This window comes from Sinocyclocheilus anshuiensis, unplaced genomic scaffold, assembly GCF_001515605.1.
Source record: "Sinocyclocheilus anshuiensis isolate Anshui unplaced genomic scaffold, SAMN03320099.WGS_v1.1 scaffold415, whole genome shotgun sequence".
Classification (NCBI taxonomy): domain Eukaryota; kingdom Metazoa; phylum Chordata; class Actinopteri; order Cypriniformes; family Cyprinidae; genus Sinocyclocheilus; species Sinocyclocheilus anshuiensis.
In genome coordinates, this window is record NW_015552655.1 from 2,024,431 (window position 1) to 2,035,789 (window position 11,359).

Here is an 11,359-nt window from a genome sequence, read left to right on the forward strand (position 1 = left end):
ACATTATATATTTTGAAAATATTTACATGTATATATTTATATTCTTATATTTTATATTACATATAAATATATTTAAAATATAAACATAACATATATTTTTCTTAAATATATACATGTATGTGTTTGTATGTATATACACCTTATAAATATACACAGTATACACACATATATTATGTAAACAAAAACTGTTATTTTGGATGCGATTAAAAAAAAAAAAGTTTGGCTAAAAAACTTTGCCTTCATTCACAACATTTTTAAGTTCTCCCGTAAAAAAAAAACCTTTTCGTTTTGCGTTCCCCCCAAAATATTTGCATTTGCTCAACAAATCTTTTGTGATGGAAATAATATGAATTGGGAAGAAAAACTATATTTCAATGCTTTTGAGTTCTCTTGCAAAACTTTCGAGGTCCCCTGAAAAAAACTGCATTTGTTCTCGTAAAACTTTTGAAAAAATTCTGTCATCACTCACCTACAAGTTGTTCCAAATCTGTACAAGTTTCTATCTTCTTCAAAAAAGAATATTTTGAAGAATTTGAGTAACCAAAAAAAATATGTCAAAAGTCAATGGCTACCGTCAAATTTTTGGTTACCAACATTCTTCAAAATATCTTCTTTTGTGCTCAACAGAAGAAAGAAACAGGCTTGGAACAACATGAGAGTGAGTAAATGATGACAGAATTTTCATTTTTGGATGAACTATCCCTTTAAGGAGAGAAAACCTGGTCTCACCTGGTCTCTCCGTTACCAGGTAATGTTGAGCCGTACACTGGCATCGGCCCTCCATCTCCTCCGGGGCCCCCAAGCATGCACATCTGCTCCAGAGGTGGCCCTCCTGGACGATTCTTGGGACTCTCTATGTACACAGTGCCATCTTTACGAAACCCATGTCTCCCAGGGGACCCTCGTCCCGGGTGGCTCCCATACGGATCCCTGCCATCAGACAGTTTTTGAGGCGAGGCTGGAGGTAAGGTGCGGAAACCCATCGTAGCATATGGATCTGCGTATATAGGACCGCCAGGCCTGTAGAGGGCGCCCTCGAGCTCACATTGCAATGCCGCAGCGGGGTAGCCACCAATAGAGCGCACAGATCCGCGGCGGTACGCCAGAGCCTGCGGCGAAGCCACGCTGAGCCGAGGATCCTGGACTAGCGAATAAGGGTCTGCGTATATCGCTTCGTTTTTTAGCAACACCACGCTCTTCGAGGACGATGCAATTTCCTCGTCCGGTTTCACATCACGCCGTTCTAGAATGGCACTTGAGGAGGGGCAAAATGATGGATGGGTGTGGCCAGACTGATGGGGGGCGTGGCCTCCGGGGTGGGCGTGGTGTTGCTGATAGGGGTGGAGCTGAGGCGACGGATGGGGTCCGGCATAAGAGGAAGGACGCCCACCTGTGTAAGAAAGACGCGATTGCGAGCGTGACGGAGATCCAGAGGGAGGAGAGGAAGACGGGAGTGTGTTTAAACGCTGCGTGGGAGACGATTCCCTCGAGGTGTACACCAGCTCTCTCTGGAGGAGTTAGAGAGAAAGAGAGAGAGGAAGAAGTCGGGAGAAGTTAAATGCACATGACATGTGACAAGAAAGATTCATAGTATAAGAAGAGAACCGCGCTATTGCATGTTTTCTGTCATTTACACACACAATATAGATTTGAGGAAGGGATAGGATGTGTTCTTCATTATTATCATCTAGTAGGTGAAACTATGCTGTAAAATGACAGAAAAACAACGTAAAATTTCTTAAAGCCTGGAAATAGTTTAACTGTACACAAAAATTGTATGTTTTAGAAAAGACTCTTTTGCTCACCAAGGCTGCATTAATTTGTTAAAAAATACAGTAAAAACTGAAATATTGTGAAAAATTATTACAATTTAACATAACTGTTTTCTATATGAATATATTTTAAAAAGTAATTTATTCCTGTAATCAAAGCTGAATTTTCAGCATCATTACTCCAGTCTTCAGTGTCACATTATCCTTCAGAAATCATTCTAATACGCTGATTTGCTGCTCAAGATACATTTATTATTATCAATGTTGAAAACAGTTGTGCTGCTTCATATTTTTGTGGAAACCATGAGATATTTTCTAAATTCTTTAATCAATAGAATGTTCAAAAGAACAGCATTCATTTGAAACAGAAATCTTTGCAACATTAAATATTTTTTTATCAATTTAATGCATCCTTGCTGAATAAAAATATTCATTTATTTCCAAAAAATAAACATAAATAAAAAACATCTTACTGAACCCAAACTTTTGATTGGTAGTATAAGTTCTTATGTAACGGGGGAAAAAACATATAATATTTCAAAAATTTCATGCGTACAAGAAAATACACATTATTTTGTTTTTAAGGTAAAAAATTATATGAATCACCTTACTTTTTAGTGAATTTATATTATTTAAAAATTGTTATTTTACTGTAAAATAGTGTACAAATGGTATTGTAAGGTAAAAAGCATGAATTATCTTTGCACAAATTATAATTTATGGAGAAAAAGTATGAAACACTTTACAATTTATAGTGAATTTATACTATATAACTGTAAAAGAGTGTAAAAATATAATTTTAAGTAAAAGCATGAATGATCTTTGTTTGAATTATTTTAATAATTAATTTATGGAAAAAGGCATATCTAAAATGATGATACATGTACTTTTACAGTAAAACATTAGTAAAATTATGTTTTATGTATAATATATAAAAAGTATGAAACACCTTACAATTTATAGTGAATTAATATATATATATATATATATATATATATATATGTGTGTGTGTGTGAGTGTATGTATGTATATATGTATGTATGTATATATATATATATATATATATATGTGTGTATACACACACACACACACACACAATTACATATATATATAATGATGTGAATTTACATTATATTTAACAAAATGTTATTTTACTGTAAAAGAGTGTAAAAATGTTATTTTATGGAAAAAAGCATTATCTTTTTCCATTATCTTAATTATCTTTGTATAAATTATAATTTAGGGAGGAAATGTATATCTAAAATGATAATGCATGTGCTTTTACAGTAAAACAGTACAATTATATTTTATTCAATGTATGAACTACTGTACAATTTAAAGTGAAAAACAAGCGAGCATAATCCATCCGATTATTATTTTATTATTAATTTAAATAATTTATTAATAATTATTTACAAATTGGAATAATACAATAGTTATGTTTCTTTTTTGTTATTAGTTACTGACATTGAGATGTTTTATTTGACATAAAATAGATGATTAAATATGTGTTACACAGCTATGTGTCGACTCACCCGCAGGTCTCCGTTGGCGATGTGTGTGTGGTGTATGGGGTGGGCCATGTGTTGAGCATTGTAGTGTGTGTCTCGTATCGGAGCTTCTCTGCAGTAAATCTTGATGAGACACCGGTCGTGGATGTCACGAGGGTCCTCCAGCTCGTAGAAGATGTTGCGTGCCTCGTCCTTGATGAGCAGAGCCGTGCCGGGCGAACGCAACGCACCCATCGTCAGTTTCTGAGGGAACATGTGCACGAGAAGGGCGTGAAGCGTCTCCATGCTGGTCAGCTCATGGGTGATGTGCACCCGCCGCGTCTCGTCACCGAACTGCAAGAACAACACCGCTAGAAAGACACAAAAAAATGATTCAGTTGATATGCAATACAACAGAAAAATGGTACGAAAGTGGAGTGATACAAACAGTGAAACATTCTCTTGCAGCTATACAAAATATTGAACGCTGCTTGTCCAATCAAATTAGTGAACCAGAACTAACTGTATATAATTGATTTAGTCAGACTCAATCTGAATGGTTGCGTAAGTGCTAAGAGTGTAAAAACACCCAGAACATTCATTGAAATTATGCTGCAAAATTGACTCATGCAGGGAAATAAATCTATATTTCTGTAGATGCTTCACTTACACTACATTCAAAGTACCTATTTTTATCAGTTCATGCACTCTCTGGGAATCAAACCCATGACACTGACGTTGCTAGCGCAGTAATCTAAGGTTTGAGCTTCATGAATGTATAAAATGAATGTAGATGCATTTCAATATGGCAAATTTTTTTTAAATTAATTTTATTCTGCAAAGATGCATTAAACTGATCAAAGGTGACAGTATGAATATTTATCATTTAAAAAAAGATTTTTCTTTTTCAAATAAATGCTGTTCTTTTGAACTTTTGTATTCATCAAAGAATCTGGAAAATCACAGTTTCTACAAAATATTAAGCAGAAATCAGTTTTCAACATTGATAATAATAATAATAAATGCTTCTTGAGCAGCAAATCAGCATATTAGAATGATTTCTTAAGGATCATTTGACATTGAAGACTACAGTAATGATGCTGAAAATTCAGCTTTACATCACAGGAATAAATTACATTTGACAAAATATTCAGATAGAAAACTATATTATATTTCACAATATTTTTGATTAAATAAATGCAGTCATGGAGAGCGTAAATGACTTCTTACAACCCTAAACTTTTTTAAACATACAATAAAAAGGTATTTACTTAAGTATTAAAGGGGTCATATGATGCTGCTAAAAAGAACATTATTTTGTGTATTTGGTGTAATGAAATGTGTTTATGCGGTTTAAAGTTAAAAAAACACATTATTTTCCACATACTGCAAAGAGAAAGGAAAAATTGAAATCGCATCATATGACCTCTTTAAGTATTTAATAGTAAGTATTTAAAGCTGCAGTCCGTAAATTTAGCCTTTGTCGCCATCTCTGTTTGAAAACCTGCAATTGCAGCTGTGTGTTGACCAACTGAGGAAAAAAGCATTACAATAGATCGTGCTACCAATAGTGATTTAATCTAAAGGTAAGTTAGCTCATATCACATCAAACCATGCTAATTATCATTACTGTTATACTTTATTCTCAAATTATTAATGTTAACAACATCAGCACTATGAGTATATTGTGTATTAGTGTGTAGATTTCAATTTCTGGACAGTCTAATCTCTAATTGTCATACCATTCAAATTTCTTTTACCCAAAAAGCAAATTATGCTCCCTTCGAACATATATGACCCAAATAAGAATTTTCACCGTATATTGCCATCTGAACAAGTAAGTAACAAGTCTGCCACGTTTATTTTGACCAACTGAGGAAAAAAGCATTACAATAGATCGTGCTACCAATAGTGATTTAATCTAAAGGTAAGTTAGCTCATATCACATCAAACCATGCTAATTATCATTACTGTTATACTTTATTCTCAAATTATTAATGTTAACAACATCAGCACTATGAGTATATTGTGTATTAGTGTGTAGATTTCAATTTCTGGACAGTCTAATCTCTAATTGTCATACCATTCAAATTTCATAGTAAGAAATTATTTTACCCAAAAGGCAAATTATGCTCCCTTCAAACTGGTTGTCTTTAAAAAGCAAATCTTGTGTAATCCCAGGCTATCTGTAATCAGAAGCACATTTAAAACTGGAATATAATTTAATTTCATTCACACGTGTTTCATAAACACATAATCCTTTCTGATTTATCAAATTGATACATTTAATTATTCCAGCTGCTGTGAGAAAAGGCTATAAACGATCGGCCACCTGCAGGATCCTCACATGCGACAGCCTACTAGCCGGGACAGCTTCTTTATGTTTACAGACGTGACGTAATGACGCAGTGCCATGCTCGAATTTCCCGCGAAAACCTACCCTACCACTCAATTTAGAAAACATTATTATAAACTAACCGTTGTGAAAGTAAGGCGATAGTTTTGAACACTGGCTGGTTATGTACTTGCTCAAATATCGATTTCGGATCATTTTTAACCATAAAAAGTTACGGACTGCAGCTTTAATAGTAATGAATTAATAGCTAATAGTAAGTATTTAATAGTAAATAAGGTAAGCATTTACTTACAATTAAATTTAGTAGACAACATTTCTAGGTTTGAAACCATTCAGTTTGGTAAATGGCAGAAATAAATGAAATGGTGCACGAAAGCTTGACTAACACTAAACGTAGAAATAGAATGCCATAGAAGTGTTGATGTGTCATACCTGGCGCTCTCAGTTTAGCCTGGCTGGGCGATCGTGCCAGAGGAAGACTCTGTCTGAGGATGTTGGAGCGACTGAAGCCCAGCGGCAGCTCGGCATCGGCCATGCTTTCCAAATTCTCCGCAGACGCATAACACACTCGCCCTGCTACCTGCTCACCCAGCGACTGTTGCTGCAGCCCCGCAGCGCCGCGTGGAGTCCGCGCCTGCAGGAGACAGACAGAGACAGACGGATCAGTGTGTGTGTGTGTGTGTGTGAGGGATCGAGGGAGGGAACGCTCTCTAATCGCCCGTATTGCAGAAGTAGCAGTTTTGCAAGGGTAATGAAACCCTGTGATGGGAAGGCAAAAGAGCGCCTAGGGAAAATTAGGATGGATGGATGGATGTATGTGTGTGTGTGTGTGTGTGTGGGGTGGGTGGGGGTCTCCAAAGTGGTGAAAGGAAACCCATGCAGGCTAAAACATTCTCAAATCATGCTGATAACATGATCAAGTCAGCTCGACTGCTGCTGTCGCTGAAGCAAAAGAAGACAAACCACGTAAGACATCCTCAAATTCATGTCGATTTTTCAATTTAGCTTTTCATTTAAAGTGTTACACTATTGTTAACAAATTTGATGGCAGTAAGGTTTTTGAAAGGTCTCTTATGCTCATCAAGGATGCAGTTATTTGATAAAAAAATATATATAGTAAAAGTGATATTGTGAAATATTTTATATGGTAGTATTGTGAAATGTTTAATTTTAAAATTAAATGTTTTTTATTTGATAGTTTAAAATGTAATTTATTCCGGTGATCAAAGCTGAATTTTCAGCATCATTACTCCAGTCTTCAGTGTCACATGATCCTTCAGAAATCATTCTAATATGCTGATTTGCTGCTTAAGAAACATTTTATTATTATAAGTGTTGAAAACAGTTATGGTGCTTCATGTTTTTGTGGAAACTGATAGATTTTGTATTCTTTGATAAATAGAAAGTTCAAAAGAACAACATCTATTTGAAATAGAAATCTTTTGTAACATTATAAATGTCTTAAATGTCATTTGATCAAATAAATGCACCCTTCCTGAATAAAAATATTAATTTAAATTATAAAAAAATAATTCGACCTGACCACAAAGATTTGAAAAGTAGTGCATGTATTGACAAAGAAAAATCTGTTTAAAATACCCATTCAAAATATATTTTCAAATATTGAAATCAATATTTTTAATCACCATAATTAAAAATAGAGCTAAATTTGAAATGTATAAAAAGTCAGCATGATGTTCGAGAGGTTTCCTAAACAACAAACCAAAATGTCAAACCGTTTATCAGAGGAAAACTACATGCAAACACTCAACTTTTCAAAGGGAAACTTTTCTACTCACACCAATATCTGCTTTCTTTAAATCTCAGTACAGCACATGTGGATGTCAGAGATGTGGCAGTGTGTAGAAGAAAAAGTTTGCAGCCTTAAGAATCTTTCTTAACCTGACCACACTGCACCTCTGATTGACATGTATTCTAGCCAATCAGAATGTGTGAAGCCTTGACGGACAGGACAGATGTTTGCAGCTGTGCCCCTCCATGCCAAATTCAACGGGTGTTAACAGTCCTGGAATACCGTTCTAGTGAGAGATGTGACCAGGAATGTGCTGTAAGTTTAAAACATTTAATTACAAACCAAATAAAGTGAACAGTTTGGCAATATATTGCGGTTAGATGCAGAAATCTAGTGAGAAACGCAGCATCATTGATTCTGGCATCTGTCTCTGTGGGCTACAGGTTAACGGCTTCACAATAAGTAATAAATAGGCTACATTAATTAGCATGACAGCATCAACACGACAGCGCTTATTGATAGAGAAGTGTGGCTGTGTGTTTTTGTGGCCAGAGAGGGAGCTTTGCTATTGACTTGACAACAACAAGGGAGTGTGTAAAGTGTAAATTTGTGTATATTTATTGTTATTGAGTTATATAAATACACACACACACACACACACACACACACACACACACGTTATTTTGGTATCACTGAGATATATCGTTTTTATTCATATTTTGACTGTAGTTATTTTTATATATTATGTATTAATTAAAATTTTAGTAGTTCTGTCATTTTTATTAGTTTTTCTTTTTTTAAATGACAGTATAGTTTTTATTCACTGTATTTCAGTTTTAGTTATTTTAGTATCAAACTAAATACCAATGAAAAATGTTGTAGCTGAAAAGCACTTTATGATTTTATGTGTTTTTATTTAATTATAATAACCCTGTTTTGTTTTTGATCTATATCATTTTTATTATTTTGTATTTCAGTTTTAGTTATTTTAGTGTCGAGTTAAACTAAATGACAATAAAAATGTTGTAGCTGAGATAAAATATTTTAAGGCTTTCTTATATTCTATTTTATTTTGGTTAAAATCTATTTTTTTACGTTTTTTTTTTTTGTTAATTATAATTCTGTTTTATTTATTAGCCTGTAGTTGTTTTGTTTGTTTTATAGATTTTTTATTAATTTGTATTTCAGTTTTAGTTATTTTACTACGTCACATTAAAATTGAAAAATGTTGTGAAGTGAAATGAGAAATTTTACTGGAATAAAATAAGTTTAAGTTTTTATATTTTATTTTATTTTAGAGAAAATTAAAAAACATTTTTTGGGGTTTAATTTTAGTTTTAGTTAACTATAATAACCCTAACACACATAACCGTATTATTTTTATTAGTTTTTAATTTCTATAAAGTTTTTATTTATAGAAGTTTTAGTTTCAGTTATGTTCGTGCATCAAGTTAACTATTACATATAATAACCCTGACACACACACAGTTCTGTCAAGACAATAAAAAGTGCATCTCTTTAAATGGATAAGAAATGTCAATGTCATTGAGAGTATTTGAGAATATGTGCTCCTGACAAAAACGAGATGGCTCTCCAGGTGCACAGTCATCTAGCATCTCTTAACCCGTCATGACTGCCTGCATCTTCCATGAGTCTCCTCTGACTGGAGTGGTTTGTTGTCGTGTGCGTCTGCAGCGACAGCTCCGTGTAGTGTCACTCGAGCGGTTCAGTGAGAACACCTCACACAGACAGTTACAGCTCTGGTGCGTCATACTGATCTGAGAGCGCACTGAGGTCCACGGCTCCACTCTTCCTGGAAACTGAGGTTCACAGATAGCATCCAGTGGGAAGTCGAGGAACTCAGTCCTTGTAATATTGATGCAGCTGTCATACAGATGCAGAATTCTTCACCTCGGTCAAAGGCTGCTGATCGATTGATCAGAGGAGGAAAATGTTAATCCAAGACTGACATCTTGGGCAATTATACACAGCACTATAGAGACTTGATTGAATATAAAGATATTTTTAAAGAAGTCTCTTATGCTCACCAAGGCTACATTTATTTGATTAAAAAAAATACAGTAAAAAGAGTGAAACATTATTACAATTGAAAATAACTGTTTTCTATGTTAATATATAGGCCTATTAAAAATGTAATTTCTTCCTGCATGACAAAGCTTCAAAATAACATTTGTTTGAAACTGAAATTTTTCATAAATATCTTTACTGTCACTTTTGATCAATTTAATGCATTCTTGTTGAAGAAAAATATTACACATCACACGCCTGAATTTCTTACATTTTTTCTTGTGTTCAACCAACAGAAAATAAGACGTGCACCAGTTTTATATTATATAACATTTCAATTACATTCAGATTTTTTAAAATTATATTTTAGCTAACGTTTTAAGTTTATGCAAGCTCCACAACAAAGTAATTATTTATTTATTTAGCATTATTTATTATTTACTGAGAGCAAAAGAAACGGAAGGACTGAAAAACTGTGTCACGCTCCAATTATCACCCATAATGCTCACATACGTATACTATTCAGGATGAATTACATTTATCTAAACGGACTATTCAGACTCTTACATTGTTGCAAAAATGTTTTATTTAAGATAAATGTCCTTATTCTAAAATAAACTCTTTCTATTCACAAAAAAAATCCTGAACTAGTATAATGGTTTCCCCAAAAATACTAAGCAGCGCATTAATGCAACTGTTTTCAACACTGATAATAATAATAATAATAAGTGTTGCTTGAGCAGCAAATCAGCATATTAGAATGATTTCTGAAGGATCATGTGACACTGAAGACTGGAGTAATGATGCTGAAAATTCAGCTTTACATCACAGGAATAAATTACATTTCAAAACCTACTCAAATATAAATCAGATATTTTAAATTTTAATAATATTTCATATTTTTACTGTTTTTACTGTGTTTTTGATCAAATAAATGCAGCCTTAGTGACCATAAGAGACTTTTTAAGAGCATAAGAGACATTTAAAAAAAAAAAAAAAGTCTTTGAACAGTAGTGTATCTTACCGGTTAAAGCAACCCCGACTAACACCGGTTCCTTTTGAAAATATTTTATGGGATTTTTACCTTTAACAGGATTGGACACTTGAGGACTGGAAACAATTTAGAGAAGAGGGATTCAGGGATCAACAGTGCAATCTGTCGAGGCCTGATGACTGGCTCCTTGAGCGAGACACTTAACTCCAGGACACTTCAGGGCAGAACTGTCCCAGCTATAAATGCATTTTTAATCGCCCAGTATGAAGTGTCTAAATGGCAACTAATTATAAATTGCTGAATTTTTCACATAATCTATTCATTATTGATATCCATTATTAATATTCAGACCTAATATACCCATGTGAGGAAATCCAACAGCAATGAATGTATCTGTTTCTGCACATTGAACGGTTCTCTTGTAGTCCAGCGTGCCGCGAGCTCATCGGTACACCTGGGGCCAATTTAACCAAAGCGAGCCGTGCATTTCCACATGCCAGAAGTTGTCAAAGAGCTTCCAGTCTAGGTTAAAGGGTTAGTTCACCCAAAAATAAAAATTAGGCTGTGTTTTACTCACCCCCGATGCATATTGGTTTTCACGAGACTCACCAGCGCATGCGCAACGCCGACTTCATACGTCATCCGCCCGGAACTGCTTCTGTGTACAACTGCTGGCGCAAGCTAGATTAAAGTGATTATTACATTTTGAATATGGATATATTTCTTACAAAAACGCATCGATTCGCTACAGGAGGCCTTTGTTCACCCCCCGGAGCCGTGTGAGACACTTTTCTTTGTGGAAGGGTGCTTTTTATTTCACGTCTTTTGGACAGAAGGAACGCAACACCCGCTGAGTACAACGATAGAGCTTGAAAGATCAAAGACAATTTTTAATATACCTCCGACTGGATTCGTCTGAAAGAAGAAAGTCATATACACCTAGGATGACTTGAGGGTGAGTAATTT

General features: G+C 34.4%; 1 protein-coding gene across 1 annotated transcript in view; it reads right to left on the bottom strand.

Moving 5' to 3' along the window:
- LOC107667159 (SRC kinase signaling inhibitor 1-like) overlaps positions 1–11,359 on the bottom strand; it is a 55,427-nt gene that overhangs the window by 12,233 nt on the left and 31,835 nt on the right. Inside the window, exons 4-6 of the mRNA XM_016458751.1 lie at positions 6,051–6,252; positions 3,308–3,633; positions 730–1,508 (exon numbers count right to left, since the gene is read on the bottom strand). Coding sequence (XP_016314237.1) covers positions 730–1,508; positions 3,308–3,633; positions 6,051–6,252 — 1,307 coding nt within the window. The remainder of the gene's footprint in view (positions 1–729; positions 1,509–3,307; positions 3,634–6,050; positions 6,253–11,359) is intronic.